General features: G+C 43.9%; 1 protein-coding gene across 1 annotated transcript in view; it reads left to right on the top strand.

Annotated features, from left to right (window-relative positions):
• The window catches only part of oca2 (oculocutaneous albinism II), a 178,599-nt gene that overhangs the window by 149,289 nt on the left and 6,810 nt on the right, over positions 1-22,500 (top strand). Inside the window, exons 8-11 of the mRNA XM_065008535.1 lie at positions 1,894-1,953; positions 6,854-6,958; positions 13,229-13,322; positions 17,205-17,298. Coding sequence (XP_064864607.1) covers positions 1,894-1,953; positions 6,854-6,958; positions 13,229-13,322; positions 17,205-17,298 — 353 coding nt within the window. The remainder of the gene's footprint in view (positions 1-1,893; positions 1,954-6,853; positions 6,959-13,228; positions 13,323-17,204; positions 17,299-22,500) is intronic.

Here is a 22,500-nt window from a genome sequence, read left to right as displayed (position 1 = left end):
GACACCAGGTGGGTGATTCCCCTCTAATCAGGGACTGATTTAGACCTGGGACACCAGGTGGGTGATTCCCCTCTAATCAGGGACTGATTTAGACCTGGGACACCAGGTGGGTGATTCCCCTCTAATCAGGGACTGATTTAGACCTGGGACACCAGGTGGGTGATTCCCCTCTAATCAGGGACTGATTTAGACCTGGGACACCAGGTGGGTGATTCCCCTCTAATCAGGGACTGATTTAGACCTGAGACACCAGGTGGGTGATTCCCCTCTAATCAGGGACTGATTTAGACCTGAGACACCAGGTGGGTGATTCCCCTCTAATCAGGGACTGATTTAGACCTGGGACACCAGGTGGGTGATTCCCCTCTAATCAGGGACTGATTTAGACCTGGGACACCAGGTGGGTGATTCCCCTCTAATCAGGGACTGATTTAGACCTGGGACACCAGGTGGGTGATTCCCTCTAATCAGGACTGATTTAGACCTGGGACACCAGGTGGGTGATTCCCCTCTAATCAGGGACTGATTTAGACCTGGGACACCAGGTGGGTGATTCCCCTCAATCAGGGACATTTAGACCTGGGACACCAGGTGGGTGATTCCCCCTCCCAGGGACTGATTTAGACCTGGGACACCAGGTGGGTGATTCCCCTCTAATCAGGGACTGATTTAGACCTGGGACACCAGGTGGGTGATTCCCCTCATAATCAGGGACTGATTTAGACCTGGGACACCAGGTGGGTGATTCCCCTCTAATCAGGGATGATTGATGGATAGATTTAAGACCTGGGACACCAGGTGGGTGATTCCCTTAATCAGGGACTGATTTAGACCTGGGACACCAGGTGGGTGATTCCCTCTTATCAGGGACTGATTTAGACCTGGGACACCAGGTGGGTGATTCCCTCTAATCAGGGACTGATTTAGACCTGGGACACCAGGTGGGTGATTCCCTCTAATCAGGGACTGATTTAGACCTGGGACACCAGGTGGGTGATTCCCCTCTAATCAGGGACTGATTTAGACCTGGGACACCAGGTGGGTGATTCCCCTCAATCAGGGACTGATTTAGACCTGGGACACCAGGTGGGTGATTCCCCCTCAAATCAGGGACTGATTTAGACCTGGGACACCAGGTGGGTGATTCCCCTCAAATCAGGGACTGATTTAGACCTGGGACACCAGGTGGGTGATTCCCCTCTAATCAGGGACTGATTTAGACCTGGGACACCAGGTGGGTGATTCCCCTCTAATCAGGGACTGATTTAGACCTGGGACACCAGGTGGGTGATTCCCCTTAATCAGGGACTGATTTAGACCTGGGACACCAGGTGGGTGATTCCCCTATAAGACCTGGGACAGGGACTGATTTAGACCTGGGACACCAGGTGGGTGATTCCCCTCTAATCAGGGACTGATTTAGACCTGGGACACCAGGTCGGTGATTCCCCTCTAATCAGGGACTGATTTAGACCTGGGACACCAGGTGGGTGATTCCCCTCTAATCAGGGACTGATTTAGACCTGAGACACCAGGTGGGTGATTCCCCTCTAATCAGGGACTGATTTAGACCTGAGACACCAGGTGGGTGATTCCCCTCTAATCAGGGACTGATTTAGACCTGGGACACCAGGTGGGTGATTCTCCTCTAATCAGGGACTGATTTAGACCTGGGACACCAGGTGGGTGATTCCCCTCTAATCAGGGACTGATTTAGACCTGGGACACCAGGTGGGTGATTCCCACATAGGGTAATATTTGGATATCCCTGGTCTAGACGAATATAGGAAAACCAAGAAGAGGGGATATAGTTGAGACTGTTTCATATTTCAGCTCAGGTGCCTACTTCTCATGGTCAAACCTAAACACTTTCTCTTCTGTCCCTCCCTATAGGCTTTGGCCCAGCTACAGCTTATCGACTATATTGGTGTGCAGACGGCCCTGCTCATAAAAGTAAGTTGAACTTTTTGTTTTAAAGAATGTTCCATCATCACACTCCTGTCATATTGATCGGATAGACTGTTGATAATGGTTCTCAATGTGTTCTGTGTTTCATTTAACATTTAAGTCATTTAGCAGACGCTCTTATCCAGAGCGACTTACAAATTGGTGCATTCACCTTATGACATCCAGTGGAACAGGAGTTCAGTTTCATGCTGCGCGGACTATGTTTATATACAGTACCAGTCAAAAGACTGTGTTTATATACAGTACCAGTCAAAAGACTGTGTTTATATACAGTACCAGTCAAAAGACTGTGTTTATATACAGTACCAGTCAAAAGACTGTGTTTATATACAGTACCAGTCAAAAGACTGTGTTAATATACAGTACCAGTCAAAAGACTGTGTTTATATACAGTACCAGTCAAAAGACTGTGTTTATATACAGTACCAGTCAAAAGACTGTGTTTATATAACAGTACCAGTCAAAAGACTGTGTTTATATAACAGTACCAGTCAAAAGACTGTGTTTATATACAGTACCAGTCAAAAGACTGTGTTTATATACAGTACCAGTCAAAAGACTGTGTTTATATACAGTACCAGTCAAAAGACTGTGTTTATATACAGTACCAGTCAAAAGACTGTGTTAATATACAGTACCAGTCAAAAGACTGTGTTTATATACAGTACCAGTCAAAAGACTGTGTTTATATACAGTACCAGTCAAAAGACTGTGTTTATATAACAGTACCAGTCAAAAGACTGTGTTTATATACAGTACCAGTCAAAAGACTGTGTTTATATACAGTACCAGTCAAAAGACTGTGTTTATATACAGTACCAGTCAAAAGACTGTGTTTATATACAGTACCAGTCAAAAGACTGTGTTTATATACAGTACCAGTCAAAAGACTGTGTTAATATACAGTACCAGTCAAAAGACTGTGTTTATATACAGTACCAGTCAAAAGACTGTGTTTATATACAGTACCAGTCAAAAGACTGTGTTTATATAACAGTACCAGTCAAAAGACTGTGTTTATATACAGTACCAGTCAAAAGACTGTGTTTATATACAGTACCAGTCAAAAGACTGTGTTTATATACAGTACCAGTCAAAAGACTGTGTTTATATAACAGTACCAGTCAAAAGACTGTGTTTATATAACAGTACCAGTCAAAAGACTGTGTTTATATACAGTACCAGTCAAAAGACTGTGTTTATATAACAGTACCAGTCAAAAGACTGTGTTTATATACAGTACCAGTCAAAAGACTGTGTTTATATACAGAACCAGTCAAAAGTTTGGGTACTTACTCATTCAAGTGTTCTTTATTTTTACTATTTTCTACATTGTAGAATAATAGTGAAGACGTCAACACTATGAAATAACACATATGGAATCATGTAGTAACCACAAAAAAGTGTTAAACAAATCTAAATATATTTTAGACTTTAGATTCTTCAAAGTAGCCACCCTTTGTCTTGATGACAGCTTTGAACACTCTTGGCATTCTCTCAACCAGCTTCATGATGTTAGTCACCTGGAAAGCATTCCAGGGTGTGCCTTGGTAAAGGTCATTTGTGGAGCTTTAGTGTAATGTAACCAGCCGTACCGTTGTGTCCTGCCACGGCCCCGCACTACCGCTGTTTAGGGTAGACCCCATCGCTGTTTCCTCCTTCATGAGGTAGTCACCTGGAATGCATTTCAATTAACAGGTGTGTCTTGTTAAAAGTTCATTTGTGGAATTTCTTTCCTTCTTAATGTGTTTGAGCCAGTCAGTTGTATTGTGACACGGTAGGGGTGGAATACAGAAGATTAAAAAAACAAGTCCATATTATGGCAAGAACAGCTCAAATAATCAAAGAGAAACGAAAGTCCATCATTACTTTAAGACACGAAGGTCAGTCAATCTGGAAAATGTCAAGAACTTTGAAAGTTTCTTCAAGTGCAGTCGCAAAAAAGCCATCAAGCGCTCTGATGAAACTGTCTCTAAAGGACACAGGAAATCAGAGTTATCTCTGGAACCCTGACAAATCAGAGCCAGATTACTGAAAGTACATTATTTACCTTCGGAGGTGATTGTATCTAACCAGTTCCCATGATGCATTTTTGTTGTTGTCTCCTCAAACAATAGCATGGTCTTTTTTCCCTCTGTAATAGCTACTCTAAATTGAACAACAAGAATTTAAGCCCCCATTAAAGACATGTCTACAGCTGTTTAAACTCAGTTTTTCACAATTTAATTTAATCCTAGAAAAATTCCATGCCTTAGGTCAGTATATATATATACACACAGAAATCCCTTTCTTAGGTCAGTTAGGATCACACCTTTTTTTAAGAATGTGAAATGTCAGAATAATAGTAGAGAGAATGATTTATTTCAGATTTTATTTCTCATCACATTCCCAGTGGGTCAGAAGTTTACATACACTCAATTCATATTTGGTAGCATTGGCTTTAAATTGATTAACTTGGGTCCAATTTTTCGGGTAGCCTTCCACAAGCTTCCCACAATAAGTTGGGTGAATTTTGACCCATTCTTCCTGGCAGAGCTGGTGTAACTGAGTTAGGTTTGTAGGCCTCTTTGCTCGCACACACTTTTTCAGTTCTGCCCACAAATTTTCTATAGGTCAGATATATATATATATATATACACAGGTCAGATATATATATATACACTATATATAGTGGTAGCATGAGACGGAGTCTACAACCCACACAAGTGGCTCAGGTAGTGCAGCTCATCCAGGATGGTACATCAATGCGAGCTGTGGCAAGAAGGTTTGCTGTGTCTGTCAGTAGTGTCCAGAGCATGGAGGCGCTACCAGGAGACAGGCCAGTACATCAGGAGACGTGGAAGAGGCCGTAGGAGGGCAACAACCCAGCAGCAGGACCGCTACCTCTGCCTTTGTGCAAGGAGGAGCAGGAGGAGCACTGCCAGAGCCCTGCAAAATGACCTCCAGCAGGCTACAAATGTGCATGTGTCTGCTCAAACGGTCAGAAACAGACTCCATGAGGTGGTATGAGGGCCCGATCCACAGGTGGGGGTTGTATTACAGCCCAACACCGTGTCAGGACGTTTGGCAATTGCCAGAGAACACCAAGATTGGCAAATTACACACTGGCGCCCTGTGCTCTTCACAAATGAAAGCAGGTTCACACTGAGCACATGTGACAGACGTGACAGAGTCTGGAGACGCCGTGGAGAACATTCTGCTGCCTGCAACATCCTCCAGCATGACCGGTTTGGCGGTGGGTCAGTCATGGTGTGGGGTGGCATTTCTTTGGGGGCCGCACAGCCCTCCATGTGCTCGCCAGAGGTAGCCTGACTGCCAGTAGGTCCGAGATGAGATATATCCTCAGACCCCTTGTGAGACCATATGCTGGTGCGGGGCCCTGGGTTCCTCCTAATGCAAGACAATGCTAGACCTCATGTGGCTGGAGTGTGTCAGCAGTTTCTGCAAGAGGAAGACATTGATGCTATGGACTGGCCCGCCCGTTCCCCAGACCTGAATCCAATTGAGCACATCTGGGACATCATGTCTCGCTCCATCCACCAACGCCACGTTGCACCACAGACTGTCCAGGAGTTGGCGGATGCTTTAGTCCATGTCTGGGAGAAGATCCCTCAGGAGACCATCCGCCACCTCATCAGGAGCATGCCCAGGCGTTGTAGGGAGGTCATACAGGCACGTGGAGGCCACACACAGTACTGAGCCTCATTTTGACTTGTTTTAAGGACATTACATCAAAGTTGGATCAGCCTGTAGTGTGGTTTTCCATTTTAATTTTGAGTGTGACTCCAAATCCAGAACTCCATGGGTTGAGAAATTTGATTTCCATTGATATATATATATATATATATATATATATATATATATATACACAGGTCAGATATATATATATACACAGGTCAGATATATATATATATACACAGGTCAGATATATATATATATACACAGGTCAGATATATATATACACAGGTCAGATATATATATATATACACAGGTCAGATATATATATACACAGGTCAGATATATATACACACAGGTCAGATATATATATACACAGGTCAGATATATATACACACAGGTCAGATATATATACACACAGGTCAGTATATATATATACACACAGGTCAGATATATATATATACACAGGTCAGATATATATACACACAGGTCAGATATATACACACAGGTCAGATATATATACACACAGGTCAGATATATATACACACAGGTCAGATATATACACACAGGTCAGATATATACACACAGGTCAGATATATATATATATATATATATATATATATATATACACACAGGTCAGATATATATACACACAGGTCAGATATATACACACAGGTCAGATATATACACACAGGTCAGATATATATATATATATATACACAGGTCAGATATCCTCTATGGGATCAGGGTCCGTAAACCAGGACAGTTCTTGCTCCACATGCGATAATGTGACTAGAAAACGCTGTATACAACAGCCAACTTTCCGGTAACTACCGTTGAAGTCGGGAAGTTAAAACTCATTTTCAACCACTCCACAAATGTCTTGTTAACAAACTAGAGTTTTGGCAAGTCGGTTAGGACATCTGCTTTGTGTATGACACAAGTAATTTTTCCAACAATTATTTACAGACAGATTATTTCACTTATAATTCACTGTATCTCAATTCCAGTGGGTCAGAAGTTTACATACACTAAGTTGACTGTGCCTTTAAACAGCTTGGAAAATTCCAGAAAATGATGTCATTGCTTTAGAAGCTTCTGATAGGATGTGTGTGTTATGCAGGTGTGTGTGTTACGCAGGTGTGTGTGTTTGGCTTGTCAACCCAGTGACTGAGCCCGAGGTGTCTGTCTCTCGTTATCTCCTCACCAGGCCGTGCCAGAAGAGCAGCGTTTGGCCATGGCCATCATCCTGGTCATGTGGGTCTCAGCTCTGGCCTCCTCCCTCATCGACAACATCCCCTTCACCGCCACCATGGTAAGAGAATGAACACTGCCTGCCACATTGTCTGACACAGGGAGGCGAGGCACACAGTGAACAGAGTGCATGACACGCTTCCATACTCTGTCACATGCAGCCACGCACGCACGCACGCGCACGCACGCACACACGCACACACACACACACACACACCACACACACACACACACACACACACACACCACACACACACACACACACACACACACAAACAAATTTGCACACACAGGAACATTTACAAAGCTGGTGGGCGTGGCCAAAGACCGCCTGGAGTTTGCAGGAACATTTACAAAGCTGGTGGGCGTGGCCAAAGACCGCCTGGAGTTTGCAGGAACATTTACAAAGCTGGTGGGCGTGGCCAAAGACCCCCTGGAGTTTGCAGGAACATTTACAAAGCTGGTGGGCGTGGCCAAAGACCGCCTGGAGTTTGCAGGAACATTTACAAAGCTGGTGGGCGACCGCCTGGCATTTACAAAGACCGCCTGGAGTTTGCAGGAACATTTACAAAGCTGGTGGGCGTGGCCAAAGACCGCCTGGAGTTTGCAGGAACATTTACAAAGCTGGTGGGCGTGGCAAAGACCGCCTGGAGTTTGCTTAATGGTGTTGGCACTTGGATTGGAGCCGGTGCTATATGACATGAAATTAGAGGTATTTGGCAACGTGCGGCCTTTTAAAGAGCAATGCATATCTAACCCCCATCTCTTTTCGGCCTTATGTTCCAACATTAGAAATGGTGTTTTAGACATTGGATAGAAGTACAGACAACAGGTTCAACATGGTCTGTCATACATCTCAGTTGGAGGCACAATAGGAAAGTAGTGCTGCTTTGAAAGTTGAGAAATGTGTAAACCCCACTTTTGAGAAATGGCCCTTGAAAAGTTTTGGTTAAATTTTTACAGTTCTTTCATCACACCCATTCAGCATCGTTCACACCCTCTTAAGCCTTAGCCCCACCCATTCAGCATCGTTCACACCCTCTTAAGCCTTAGCCCCACCCATTCAGCATCGTTCACACCCTCTTAATTATTAGCCCCACCCATCTCTTTAAAAATGTACATGTGAGGCCATGTGCTAAACAGAGTGAGTACAGCAGTGTAGTAAACAACCAAATATTAAGACTAAAAGTGGTGAAAGTTGTAGTCTACAAGAAGGAAATTACTCCTCATAAAAATACACTTTGTAATGGGTGTAAGATCAATAACAGTAGTGCCAATCATGTTGGAGGTCAATTAAATAATCAAACCATGTTTATGCTTTAAATATCAAGTGTTGCCACCGATTTATTTTAGAGATGACACATGAGATGGCAGCAGCTTTCCACCACAGTGTTTGTGGGTGGCGTCCTGGTAACACTATGGCATTATCCTCTGCGTAGTTGTTGATGAAGTTCACCACTGAAGTTCACCACTCGCTGCAGGTCCTCATGCTTCAGGGCTTGCTTGGGTCAGCTCTCTTTCTGATGGGAGTCATTAGACCATTCTCCTTGTATGAGGAGAGTCAGGTGTGTTCTACAGGTCTTTCTGATGGGAGCCATTAGACCATTCTCCTTGTATGACTGGTGAGGAGAGTCAGGTGTGTTCTACAGGTCTTTCTGATGGGAGCCATTAGACCATTCTCCTTGTATGACTGATGGAGGAGAGTCAGGTGTGTTCTACAGGTCTTTCTGATGGGAGCCATTAGACCATTCTCCTTGTATGACTGATGGAGGAGAGTCAGGTGTGTTCTACAGGTCTTTCTGATGGGAGTCATTATACCATTCTCCTTGTATGACTGATGGAGGAGAGTCAGGTGTGTTCTACAGGTCTTTCTGATGGGAGTCATTAGACCATTCTCCTTGTATGAGGAGAGACAGGTGTGTTCTACAGGTCTTTCTGATGGGAGTCATTAGACCATTCTCCTTGTATGAGGAGAGACAGGTGTGTTCTACAGGTCTTTCTGATGGGAGTCATTAGACCATTCTCCTTGTTTGACTGGTGAGGAGAGTCAGGTGTGTTCTACAGGTCTTTCTGATGGGAGGCATTAGTCCATTCTCCTTGTATGACTGATGGAGGAGAGACAGGTGTGTTCTACAGGTCTTTCTGATGGGAGTCATTAGACCATTCTCCTTGTATGACTGATGGAGGAGAGACAGGTGTGTTCTACAGGTCTTTCTGATGGGAGTCATTAGACCATTCTCCTTGTATGACTGATGGAGGAGAGACAGGTGTGTTCTACAGGTCTTTCTGATGGGAGTCATTAGACCATTCTCCTTGTATGACTGGTGTAGGAGAGTCAGGTGTGTCCTACTGATGCGTATTAAAGACAAATTCAAGATGCAAATATTTTATCATTATTAGATGAGGCTTACCCAGACACACTTTGATGGGTCATGTCAAAGAGAGGCTATAAACACCTCTCACCCACATCTAGTTAAGTGGATGGGTCTCTATTGTCTAGACATGTTCATTAAATACAATAGATGGCTGTAATCAACAACTTGATGGTTCATGTTATCATCAGGCGATGTGGAGTCTTTTGGTTAGACTTGTAGCAAGTTAGCCAAACCATAATCCCAACCCATACAGTTGCAATATAAATGGATTGTCATAGCTAGCCACTATGCATGAAATGATGTAGTACTAATACACTTTAACTTGCAATGAAAACACCTTTCTGACAAAATTAGAAAAAGGTAGCTAGACTCGAACATGGATTAATGCTTCGCGTCACGGTTGGATGTAATCCGAGGTTTAATACAACAGACTTCTGTGTTCTCTTTTTGACGACCTCCACATTTGTAATCCATTGGTCAGAATTGTCTCCATCTCCTTCTCATACTCTATTTCCACCTGGCATTTCACTGATTTAAACTTCTTCTGTGACACCGTTGACCTCTATTTCTTGCCCCGTCACTGTCATCCAAAAACTCTACAATGTCTGGTTCATTCAGGGCTTTCCTCATTGTCTGGTTCATTCAGGGATTTCCTCATTGTCTGGTTCATTCAGGGCTTTCCTCATTGTCTGGTTCATTCAGGGCTTTCCTCATTGTCTGGTTCATTCAGGGCTTTCCTCATTGTCTGGTTCATTCAGGGCTTTCCTCATTGTCTGGTTCATTCAGGGATTTCCTCATTGTCTGGTTCATTCAGGGATTTCCTCATTGTCTGGTTCATTCAGGGCTTTCCTCATTGTCTGATTCATTCAGGGCTTTCCTCATTGTCTGGTTCATTCAGGGCTTTCCTCATTGTCTGGTTCATTCAGGGCTTTCCTCATTGTCTGATTCATTCAGGGCTTTCCTCATTGTCTGATTCATCATCATTATGCAGAAATACCCAATATGGTGGTGGATCTTTAAAATTATCAGCGTTGTTTTTCTTCCACTAGTCCTGATGCCCTTTCTCTACGTTCAGTTTGAAGGAAATTGCGAAATTCGCTAACTAGCGTTCCTGTAGACGTCCAGTCATTGCGCTCTCCCCCATAGTACTGCTCCTCCATACAACCTGCTCCTCCATAGTACTGCTCCTCCATAGTGCTGCTCCTCCATAGTACTGCTCCTCCATAGAACCTGCTCCTCCATAGAACCTGCTCCTCCATAGTACTGCTCCTCCATAGAACCTGCTCCTCCATAGAACCTGCTCCTCCATAGTACTGCTCCTCCATAGAACATGCTCCTCCATAGAACCTGCTCCTCCATAGTACTGCTCCTCCATAGTACTGCTCCTCCATAGTACTGCGCCTCCATAGAACCTGCTCCTCCATAGAACCTGCTCCTCCATAGAACCTGCTCCTCTGTAGTACTACTCCTCCATAGAACCTGCTCCTCCATAGAACCCGCTCCTCCATAGTACTGCTCCTCCACAGAACATGCTCCTCCATAGTACTGCTCCTCCATAGTACTGGTCCTCCATAGGACCTGCTCCTCCATAGAACTGCTCCTCCATAGAACCTGCTCCTCCATAGTACTGCTCCTCCATAGTACTGCTCCTCCATAGAATCTGCTCCTCCATAGTACTGCTCCTCCATAGAACATGCTCCTCCATAGAACCCGCTCCTCCATAGTACTGCTCCTCCATAGAACATGCTCCTCCATAGAACATGCTCCTCCATAGAACCTGCTCCTCCATAGTACTGCTCCTCCATAGTACTGGTCCTCCATAGTACTGGTCCTCCATAGTACTGCTCCTCCATAGTACTACTCCTCCATAGTACTGTTCGTCCGTAGGACTGCTCCTCCATAGGACCTTCTCCTCCATAGTACTGCTCCTCCATAGTACTGCTCCTCCATAGTACTGCTCCTCCATAGTACTGTTCGTCCGTAGGACTGCTCCTCCATAGGACCTTCTCCTCCATAGTACTGCTCCTCCATAGTACTGCTCCTCCATAGAACCTGCTCCTCCATAGGACCTGCTCCTCCATAGTACTGCTCCTCCATTGAAGCTGCTCCTCTATAGTACTGCTCCTCCATAGTACTGCTCCTCCATAGTACTGCTCCTCCATAGTACTGCTCCTCCATAGTACTGTTCGTCCGTAGGACTGCTCCTCCATAGTACTGCTCCTCCATAGTACTGCTCCTCCATAGTACTGCTCCTCCATAGGACTGCTCCTCCATAGGACCTTCTCCTCCATAGTACTGCTCCTCCATAGTACTGCTCCTCCATAGTACTGCTCCTCCATAGGACCTGCTCCTCCATAGTACTGCTCCTCCATAGGACCTGCTCCTCCATAGTACTGCTCCTCCATAGTGCTGCTCCTCCATAGTACTGCTCCTCTATAGGACCTGCTCCTCCATAGTGCTGCTCCTCCATAGTACTGCTCCTCCATAGTACTGCTCCTCCATAGTACTGCTCCTCCATAGGACCTGCTCCTCCATAGTACTGCTCCTCCATAGTACTGCTCCTCCATAGTACTGCTCCTCCATAGGACCTGCTCCTCCATAGTACTGCTCCTCCATAGTACTGCTCCTCCATAGTACTGCTCCTCCATAGGACCTGCTCCTCCATAGTACTGCTCCTCCATTGAAGCTGCTCCTCTATAGGACCTGCTCCTCCATAGTACTGCTCCTCCATAGTACTGCTCCTCCATAGTACTGCTCCTCCATAGTACTGCTCCTCCATAGTACTGCTCCTCCATAGTACTGCTCCTCCATAGTACTGCTCCTCCATAGGACCTTCTCCTCCATAGTACTGCTCCTCCATAGTACTGCTCCTCCATAGAACCTGCTCCTCCATAGTACTGCTCCTCCATAGTACTGCTCCTCCATAGTACTGCTCCTCCATAGGACCTGCTCCTCCATAGGACCTGCTCCTCCATAGTACTGCTCCTCCATAGCACCTGCTCCTCCATAGGACCTGCTCCTCCATAGTACTGCTCCTCCATAGGACCTTCTCCTCCATAGTACTGCTCCTCCATAGTACTGCTCCTCCATACAACTTGCTCCTCCATAGAACCTGCACCTCCGTAGTACTGAGGGAAAAAACGATTGAATACATTTCAAAACAAGGCTGTAACGTCACAATATTTTGAAAAAGTCAAGGGGTCTAAATACTTTCCGAAGGTGCTGTCAGTGATTAACGCCTAGAGCAGTCACCCACCCTCAAAAACAATGTACAAAATGTAACAAAAAACACCCCCCCAAAAAAATGATGTACAATATTTAGAGCCCTCTGCCATGGCAACCACTTACCATCAATATTTGCATAACCTTTGTGATTGGAGGATAGCAATGAGTGTTTTCAGATCAGGATCAACTACTCTGATCTCCTCAAGCTCATTAGTAATATTATTCTCATATTTGAAGATGGGGAAAAAAAAGGTAATTCTTTGGCAAATGACAGGATTGGCAAGGAGTGAAATGTTAGGTAAAAAGATCAGGCTTAAAGCAGCCCAGCAGGCAGGTGTCCATCTGTATTCCTTAGACATATTCAAATACAGCTCAAACTCCATTTGCAGTGCGCTCTCACCAAGCATTTCAACCATAAGCAACAAGGATCTGCCATGCCTCTGGGCTGCACACCTTTCTGTGGGTAGCTGCCAAGAAACACAACAACAGGGTTTAAATACATTCAAATACAAATTCCATGACCAGTCCTGCATGATTGGTTGTTTCTACGCTTTCTGACCTCCCTTTGTGTCTTTCTCCAGATCATGTGACCAAACAACTGCTGTATGATTGGTTGTTTCTATACTTCCTGACTTCCCTGTTTGTCTTTCACCAGATCATGTGACCAACCATCTCCTGTATGATTGGTTGTTTCTATACTTCCTAGACTTCCCTGTTTGTCTTTCCTCCAGATCCCTGTCCTCATCAACCTGAGTCAAGATGCAGACGTCAACCTGCCTATCAAACCCCTTATCTTTGCACTGGCCATGGGAGCCTGTCTGGGAGGTGAGTTACAGACAAACAGTCAGACAGACAGATAGATGGACTGACCGACAGACAGACGGAACCACTCATCTTGGCCCAATCAAAGCCAATCTGGGATCCAGATAGTGGAGCAGGTGTTTACATTCCTGAATTTGATGTGGAGATACTTTATATATATATATATGTGTGTGTGGACATCTCTTCGAATTAGTAGATTCAGCTTTGCTGACAGTTGTATAAAATAGAGCAAATATCCATTCGATCTCGAAAGATAAACATTGGCAGCATTGCCTGGGTTAGGGGAGGGTTTGGCCGGCTGGTATTTCCTTGTCTCATCGTGCTCTAGTGACTCCTTGTGGCGGGCCTGGTGCCTGAAAGCTGAATTCGGTCGTCAGTAAAAGACACATGACTGCCCGCTTGGAGTTTGCCAAAGCCTTACTGAAAATAGCTCAGTGAATTTCAACGTAGTACTGTCATAGAATGCCACCTTTTCAATAAGTCAGTTCGCTCAGTTTCAATCTCTGCCCTGCTAGAGCCGGCCTCGGGAAACTATAACTGCTTTAATTGTGATGTGGAAATGTCTAGGAACAACAACGGTGCAGCCGCGAAGTGGTAGGCCACACAAGCTCACAGAATGGGACCATCTGTCCTCAGTTGCAACACTCACTACGAGTTCAAAACTGCCTCTGGAAGCAACGTCAGTACAAGAACTGTTAGTCTGGAACTTCATAAAATGGGTTTCCATGGCCGAGCAGCCGCACACAAGTCTAAGATCACCATGTGCAATGCCAAGCGTCGGCTGGAGTGGTGTAAAGCTCGCCGCCATTGGACTCTGGTGTGGAAATGCGTTCTATGGAGTGATGAATCACAATTCAACATCTGGCAGTCCGACAGACAAATCTGGGTTTGGCATATGCCTGGACAACGTTACCTACCCGAATGCATAGTGCCAACTGTAAAGTTTGGTGGAGGAGGAATAATGGTATGTGGCTGTTTTTCATGGTTCGGGCTACAGCACAGTAACTGTAAAGTTTGGTGGAGGAGGAATAATGGTCTGTGGATGTTTTTTTCATTGTTCGGGCTACAGCATAGTAACTGAATGTTTGCTGGATCGGATCCCAGAGCTGACAAGGTAGAAATCTGTCATTCTGCCCCTGAGTAAGGCAGCTAACCCACTGTTTCCCGGGCGCCGAAGACGTGGATGTCGATTAAGGCACCCCCTTAAATGCAGAAGACGCATTCAGTTATGCAACTGACTAGGTATCCCCCTTTCCCTTCACTACAATGACATTCTAGATGACATTCAAACTCAGTTTGAGGAAGGCCATTTTCCGTTTCAGCATGACAATGCCCTCATGGACAAAGCAAGATCCATACAGAAATGGTTTGTCGAGATCAGTGTGCAAGAACTTGACTGGCATGCACAGAGCCCTGGCCTCAACCCCATCGAACACCTTTGAGATGAATTAAAATGTTGACTGTGAGCCAGGCCTAATCACCCAACATCAGTCCCCGACCTCACTAATGCTCTTGTGGCTGAATAGATGCAATACCCGTCACAATGTCCTAACATCTAGTGGAAAGTCTTCCCAGAATAGTGGAGGCTTTTTAGCAGTAAAGGGGGGGACCAAAACCATGTTAATGCCAATGATTTTGGAATGAGATGTTGGACGAGCAGGTGTCCACATACTTTTTGTCAGCATACTCAGTTGAACTGTTGGCGATTAGTAGTTGCCCTCCAGTGGGTGGAGGACACTCAACCTTTCAGAATTGTAGTAGTGCTCAGATTCCCTGTCCGTTGTCTAATGGCAAATCTAATAGGATTGACCTACTGCGTGTAGTAGTGAGATTCTGCTGGGTCCCAGCCCATTCAGGTGTGGAAAGGAATGAAATTGCAGACCAGACAGGCAAACGGGCTTTAAAACGAGATATAACTGATATGTTCTACTGGGTAGAGGTGATGTGTGGCAGAAGAGACCCTCCAAAGAAAGGTCATTCTGTTTCTAGCTCCTGAGCAACTTTGCAGTATTTTTAATTTTTTAATTTTTGTGTTATTTCTGATATTATTAGCCCAGAAATTTTCTTTGCGTTATTACATACAGACGGAAGTAACTTTTGGATATCAGAGCGACGATAACTTACCAGCATTTCGACCAGAAATACGACTTTCCTGAATTGGATCCTTTGTTGGTACCCCCCCAAGGCGATTTAAGTTATCCCACGGGCTGCCCCAAGACAATGGTGAAGAGGTATTGGGAGTGGATTTTTAGTCCGACTCAGAAGGTGTGCACACCGTCCACAGCTTCCGAGTATATTACTCGTTAACTTTCAGTCTCTGGACAATAAAGTAGACCAGCTCAGGGCGAGGATCTTCTTCCAGAGAGAAATCAGGGACGGTAACGGAATCATGGCTCTCTCCGAATATACTGTCCCCATCCATACAGCCAGCTGGGTTCTCAGTTCATTGCGCAGACAGGAATAAAGAAGAAGAAAGGCAAAGGTTATCTACTTATTGTGTAATTAACATACAGGAAGTCCTTTTGTTCACCTGACCTGGAAAACCTCACAATCAAATGCAGACCCTATTACCTCCCAATAGAATTCTCTTTGGTTATAGTCACAGCTGTGTATGAATATTCTACTTCAAGACGGCTCTCAAGGAACTACACTGGTCTTTGTGCAAACTGGAAAACTGCAAATCCTAAGGCCCCCATTTATTGTAGCTGAGGACTTTAATCCCTACCCGCTAGCCCTAGCTAACATTAGCCAGCTCTCTAACGTCAGCGTTAGCCACCCAGCTAACGATAGCCACATCATTTGGAAGTCTTAACATATCATAAGTTTGCAAATTCGTAACGTATCATACGAAACGGAGTGTCTCGGATTTACGTGCAGAATAATACGAAATGCTCTGAGACCATATTTCAATATTAGCCTGCAAACATAAGTCATTCCAACATTCATCCGGCAAAATAATTGCGTCACATTTTCAATGTCGTTAATATTTTTTATTTTTTAAATCCTTCCCTAAAGTGTATAATCAACCTCAAAAATCTGCTCTTAATTTTTCCTAACACATAAAATTGTTTGAAAAGTTGCTTAAACGTGTAAAATGAAAATGTAAATAATAAAAAACACACATTGCATACGATAAATGTGAAACATTATTGACATTTTTATTTATGTATCATTTTTACATGTAACTATTTAAAACCCAATTGTGATACTATTACTATTTGGTGTTCTGTTGTTTGTATACTAAAAATCAAAATATATTTCAAACAAAATCATGTCTGTCTTTTCACCAGCCCATGTCATGGTAATAGGTCGATCTTTCACAAGATGTGTTTTTCATTCATGTCAATTTGCCAAAAATGTATAATAAAAATAAATAAATTAAACTCTTCCTTTACAATTAGAATAGCAGAATGTACCAATCAGGAGTAGTAAAATATAAAGTAAAATAATAAATAAAATATAAAATAAAGTATAAAATAATGTGGTTCACAAATGTTGAATTAGTCAAGTCTGTTTTTTGATTACAGAGGACTGTCACGTTCACAACTTTATAAATCTCATTTTAAAACTTGTGAGGTGACATGAGCACATAACCCGCGATTTAAAACAGTTAACTTAGGGCTCCCGCTAGCGCGACAACTTCCGGTGAAACTGGAGGGCGCGCAATTCAAATAAGTAATCATAAATATTATGTATTTTAAACATTTATGTCGTTTTGTTAGATAAAATCCTTCTTTATGTCCCTTCAGTTGGCGCCATCAATTTGAGTAATCCACAGGAACAGAAAACAAGATTGTTGTTCACAGTAGAATAAACAATACGCCCGTTTGTCTACTATATCCATGTATTGAACATTTCACTGTTAACTCTTTGTTGTGTCCGTAGGAAACGGAACGTTGATTGGTGCGTCGGCCAATGTGGTGTGTGCAGGCATCGCTGAACAACATGGCTACGGCTTCTCCTTCATGGAATTCTTCAGGTTGGTGCTCCTCTGTAAAACCACACACAAAAAAAAAAAAAACTATGTTTTAAATTTAAGTAGACAGTTTTTATGTAGATTGTCTCATTGATAGTTGATATAATTTATGTGTCTCTGGGAGTTTGTTTACTCAAAGCCAGTGGCATGTCGTTAGTACAGATTGAAAAAAGCAAGGGGCCTAAACAGCTACCCTGGGGAATTCCTGATTCTACCTGGATTATGTTTGATAGGCTTCCATTAAAGAACACCCTCTGTGTTCTGTTAGACAAGTAACCCTTTATCCACATTATAGCAGGGGGTGTAAATAAATAACACATACAGTTGAAGTCAGAAGTTTACATACATTTACATTTAAGTCATTTAGCAGACGCTCTTATCCAGAGCGACTTACAAATTGGTGCTTTCACCTTATGACATCCAGTGGAACAGCCACTTTACAATAGTGCATCTAAGTCTTTTAAGGGGGGTGAGAAGGATTACTTTATCCTATCCTAGGTACATACACTTATGTTGGAGTCATTAAAACTTGTTTTTCAACAACACCACAAAATTCTTGTTAACAAACTATAGTTTTGGCAAGTCGGTTAAGACATCTACTTTGTGCATGACACAAGTAATTTTTCCAAAAATGGATTACAGACAGATTATATCACTTATAATTCACTGTATGACAATTCCAGTGGGTCAGAAGTTTACATACACTAAGTTGACTGTGCCTTTAAACAGCTTGGAAAATTCCAGAAAGTTATGTCATGGCTTTAGAAGCTTCTGATAGGCTAATTGACCTCATTTGAGTCAATTGGAGCTGTACCTGAGGATGTATTTCAAGGCCTACCTTCAAACTCAGTGCCTCTTTGCTTGATATCATGGGAAAATCAAAAGCAATCAGTCAAGACCTCAGAAAGAAAAATGTAGACCTCCAAGTCTGGTTCATCATTGGGAGCAATTTCCAAACGCCTGAAGGCACCACGTTGATCTGTATAAACAAGCAAGAATAAACACCATGGGACCACTCGGACGTCATACCGCTCAGGAAGGAGACGCGTTCTGTCTCCAAGAGATGAACGTACTTTGGTGCGAAAAGTGCAAATCAATCCCAGAACAACAGGAAAGGACCAAATGAAGATGCTGGAGGAAACAGGTACAAAAGTATCTATATCCACAGTAAAACGAGTCCTATATCGACATAACCTGAAAGGCCGCTCAGCAAGGAAGAAGCCACTGCTCCAAAACTGCCATAAAACTACTACTAAGACTACGGTTTGCAACTGCACATGGGGACAAATATCGCACTTTTTGGAGAAATGTCCTCTGGTCTGATGAAACAAAAATAGAACTGTTTGGCCATAATGACCATCGTTATGCTTTGAGGAAAAAGGGGGAGGCTTGCAAGCCGAAGAACACCATCCCAACTGTGAAGCACGGGAGTGGCAGCATCATGTTGTGGGGGTGCTTTGCTGCAGGAGGGACTGGTGCACTTCACAAAATAGATGGTATCATGAGGTGGGGAAATTATGTGAATATATTGAAGCATAACCTCAAGACATCAGTCAAATCAAAATTATTTATATAGCCCTTGTTACATCAGCTGATATTTAAAAGTTAGAATCCTTAATGGCAACCTTTAGCTGTACAGAAACCCAGCCTAAAACCCCAAACAGCAAGCAATGTAGGTGTAGAAGCACAGTGGCTAGGAAAAACTCTCTAGAAAGGCCAAAACCTAGGAAGAAACCTAGAGTGGAACCAGGCTATGAGGGGTGACCAGTCCTCTTCTGGTTGTGCCGGGTGGAGATTATAACAGAACATGGTCAAATAATAATAATCACAGTAGTTGTCAAGGGTGCAGCAAGTCAGCACCTCAGGAGTAAATGTCAGTTGGCTTTTCATAGCCGATCATTAAGAGTATCTCTACCACTCCTGCTCTCTAGAGAGTTGAAAACAGCAGGTCTGGGACAGGTAGCACGTCCGGTGAACAGGTCAGGGTTCCATAGCCGCAGGCAGAACAGGCAGAACAGTTGAAACTGGAGCAGCAGCACGGCCAGGTGGACTGGGGACAGCAAGGAGTCATCATTCCAGGTAGTCCTGAGGCATGGTCCTAGGGCTCAGGTCCTCAGAGAGAGAGAAAGACAGAGAGAAAGAGAGAATTAGAGAGAGCATACTTAAATTCACACAGGACACTGGATAAGACAGGAGAAATACTCCAGATATAACAGACTGACCCTAGCCCCCCGACACATAAACTACTGCAGCATAAATACTGGAGACAGGAGGGGTCAGCAGACACTGTGGCCCCATCCGATGATACCCCCGGACAGGGACAAACAGGAAGGATATAACCCCACCCCTTTGCCAAAGCACAGCCCCCACACCACTAGAGGGATATCTTCAACCACCAACTTACCATCCTGAGACAAGGCCGAGTATAGCCCACAAAGATCTCCACCACGGCACAACCCAAGGGGGGCGCCAACCCAGACGGGAAGATCACGTCAGTGACTCACTCAACCCACTCAAGTGACGCGCCCCTCTTAGGGACGGCATGAAAGAACAACGTCCCTATGTGCCAACGTCACTATGATAATGTACATTTAATGCAGCATTATGACGACTCAATGTCACAATGGTAGGGATTAACTGAGCTGGTCTTGGGTCAGGAAATACAGTAGAGCTTACACAATGATAAAGACAGGAGAGAGACCACAGGAAATAGAGCTTACACAATGAAACAGACAGGAGAGAGACCACAGGAAATAGAGCTTACACAATGAAACAGACAGGAGAGAGACCACAGGAAATTGAGCTTACACAATGAAACAGACAGGAGAGAGACAACAGGAAATAGAGCTTACACAATGATACAGACAGGAGAGAGGCACAGGAAATAGAGCTTACCCAAGGATACAGACAAGAGAGAGACCACAGGAAATAGAGCTTACACAATGAAACAGACAGGAGAGAGACAACAGGAAATAGAGCTTACACAATGAAACAGACAGGAGAGAGACCACAGGAAATAGAGCTTACACAATGAAACAGACAGGAGAGAGGCACAGGAAATAGAGCTTACACAATGATACAGACAGGAGAGAGACATCCCTCCTCTCCTCCTCCTGGCCGTGTCATTGCGTAAGCACTTTCTTCTGTGGCCTTTGTCCTGTCCTGCTGTGCATCCTGGGTAAAAGAATATGGCTCAGCAGAAAGTGACGCACCTGTCTAAAGGTGACCTCGGCCTATAATGTTAAGAGAGTTTAGTCTCTTCCTGTCTCTAGGGATGACCTGTGTTTTTATGATGTGTCCTCTGACAGACCAGGGTTAGGCACCATCCTGCATTATGCAGGAAATGATGTGTCCTCTGACAGACCAGGTTAGGCACCATCCTGCATTATGCAGGAAATGATGTGTCCTCTGACAGACCAGGGTTAGGCACCATCCTGCATTATGCAGGAAATGATGTGTCCTCTGACAGACCAGGGTTAGGCACCATCCTGCATTATGCAGGAAATGATGTGTCCTCTGACAGACCAGGGTTAGGCACCATCCTGCATTATGCAGGAAATGATGTGTCCTCTGACAGACCAGGTTAGGCACCATCCTGTAGTGTGTATTCAAGGTTTAAAAAGGCTTGTAATTTTCCACTTTTTTAAAAAAATGTCAGAATTGATTGGTTCTAACGAAAAAAAATGTATCAACCCATACAAAATGTCCACTTTTTATAACCCACGTAGTCGTGCATATTCCACGATGCTGCACGATTCTGTTCCTGCTGTGAGAAACTGGGCAAACGAAGAGCCTAGGTCGGTGTCTCAGCTGCACGATTCTGTTCCTGCTGTGAGAAACTGGGCAAACGAAGAGCCTAGGTCGGTGTCTCAGCTGCACGATTCTGTTCCTGCTGTGAGAAACTGGGCAAACGAAGAGCCTAGGTCGGTGTCTCAGCTGCACGATTCTGTTCCTGCTGTGAGAAACTGGGCAAACGAAGAGCCTAGGTCGGTGTCTCAGCTGCACGATTCTGTTCCTGCTGTGAGAAACTGGGCAAACGAAGAGCCTAGGTCGGTGTCTCAGCTGCACGATTCTGTTCCTGCTGTGAGAAACTGGGCAAACGAAGAGCCTAGGTCGGTGTCTCAGCTGACATCTCTATTAATGTGTGGAACATTCCAGTCATGTTTTCTCAGAACCAATTTAAAGTTGGAATCAGTAGTTGTTACATCCATTTTTGGACTTATAAATTCATTATATACATATATATATATATATTTTTTTTTAAACTACATTGTTTCTTGAAGAATGTAACTTATATGATCTCATTTCAACTGCTGTACCCCATCAGAACCCAAAATAGAAGTTTTTGTTTTACTCCAATGTTTGTAACCAATGTAAATGTAAACAAACACGATTTAGCCTAAAAAAAACATAAACAAATGTTGAAAACTATCATCTTGGTATCATGAACGGTCAGCGCTTGTAACCATAGAGTTATGAATTAGACAGTGGTGACATTTCTTCAGCCCCATCCCTCCAAAACACAGGCACGGTGACCGCTTTGTAAAGGTTGCCATTAAGGATTCTAGCTTTAATTGGATCCGTACATGATTGATGAACAATGTTTAAAGGGAACGTTATTGGAACGTTATTGGAACGTTATTGGAACGTTATTGGAACAATCATGTCATAACGTCAACGCTATAACTTTGTGAGAGCATTGTGGGAATCTTCCCTGCTTGTTGTTATGGGTGTTTTTTAAATAACGTCTCCATCAACGCTAGGAGAACGTTCCTGTACTGTTTTTCTCAGATCCCCTTTTATTGCCCATTATGTATGGACTTAAAAACGTTACTGGTACGTTGTGTCATTAACGTTACCTGGAAACGTAATGACAACGTTTGGGGAATGTTTTGTGGTGGCTGCTACAGATGTTAGGAGAACATTCCAACCTTTAAATATAACTTCATGGGAATCTTGTTCTGGGAATGTTGGCAGTTTGCTGGGTAGTGACAGCTTGGTACCGTAGCTTGTCATTAGAATTGTAGACTTTTGTCTCTAACGGTGTGATCACATGAAACTCACAATGACGCTTTAGTTCAATACCCATAACACAGGGGAGCTGTACTTAACATACTTAACATACTGACACAGGCTACTGACACAGGCTACTGACACAGGCTACTGACACAGGCCATAGACACAGGCTACTGACACAGGCCATAG

This window comes from Oncorhynchus nerka, linkage group LG24, assembly GCF_034236695.1.
Source record: "Oncorhynchus nerka isolate Pitt River linkage group LG24, Oner_Uvic_2.0, whole genome shotgun sequence".
NCBI classification, from domain to species: domain Eukaryota; kingdom Metazoa; phylum Chordata; class Actinopteri; order Salmoniformes; family Salmonidae; genus Oncorhynchus; species Oncorhynchus nerka.
Note: the sequence above shows the minus strand (reverse complement) of the source record. Positions and strands in the feature narration are given on the sequence as shown.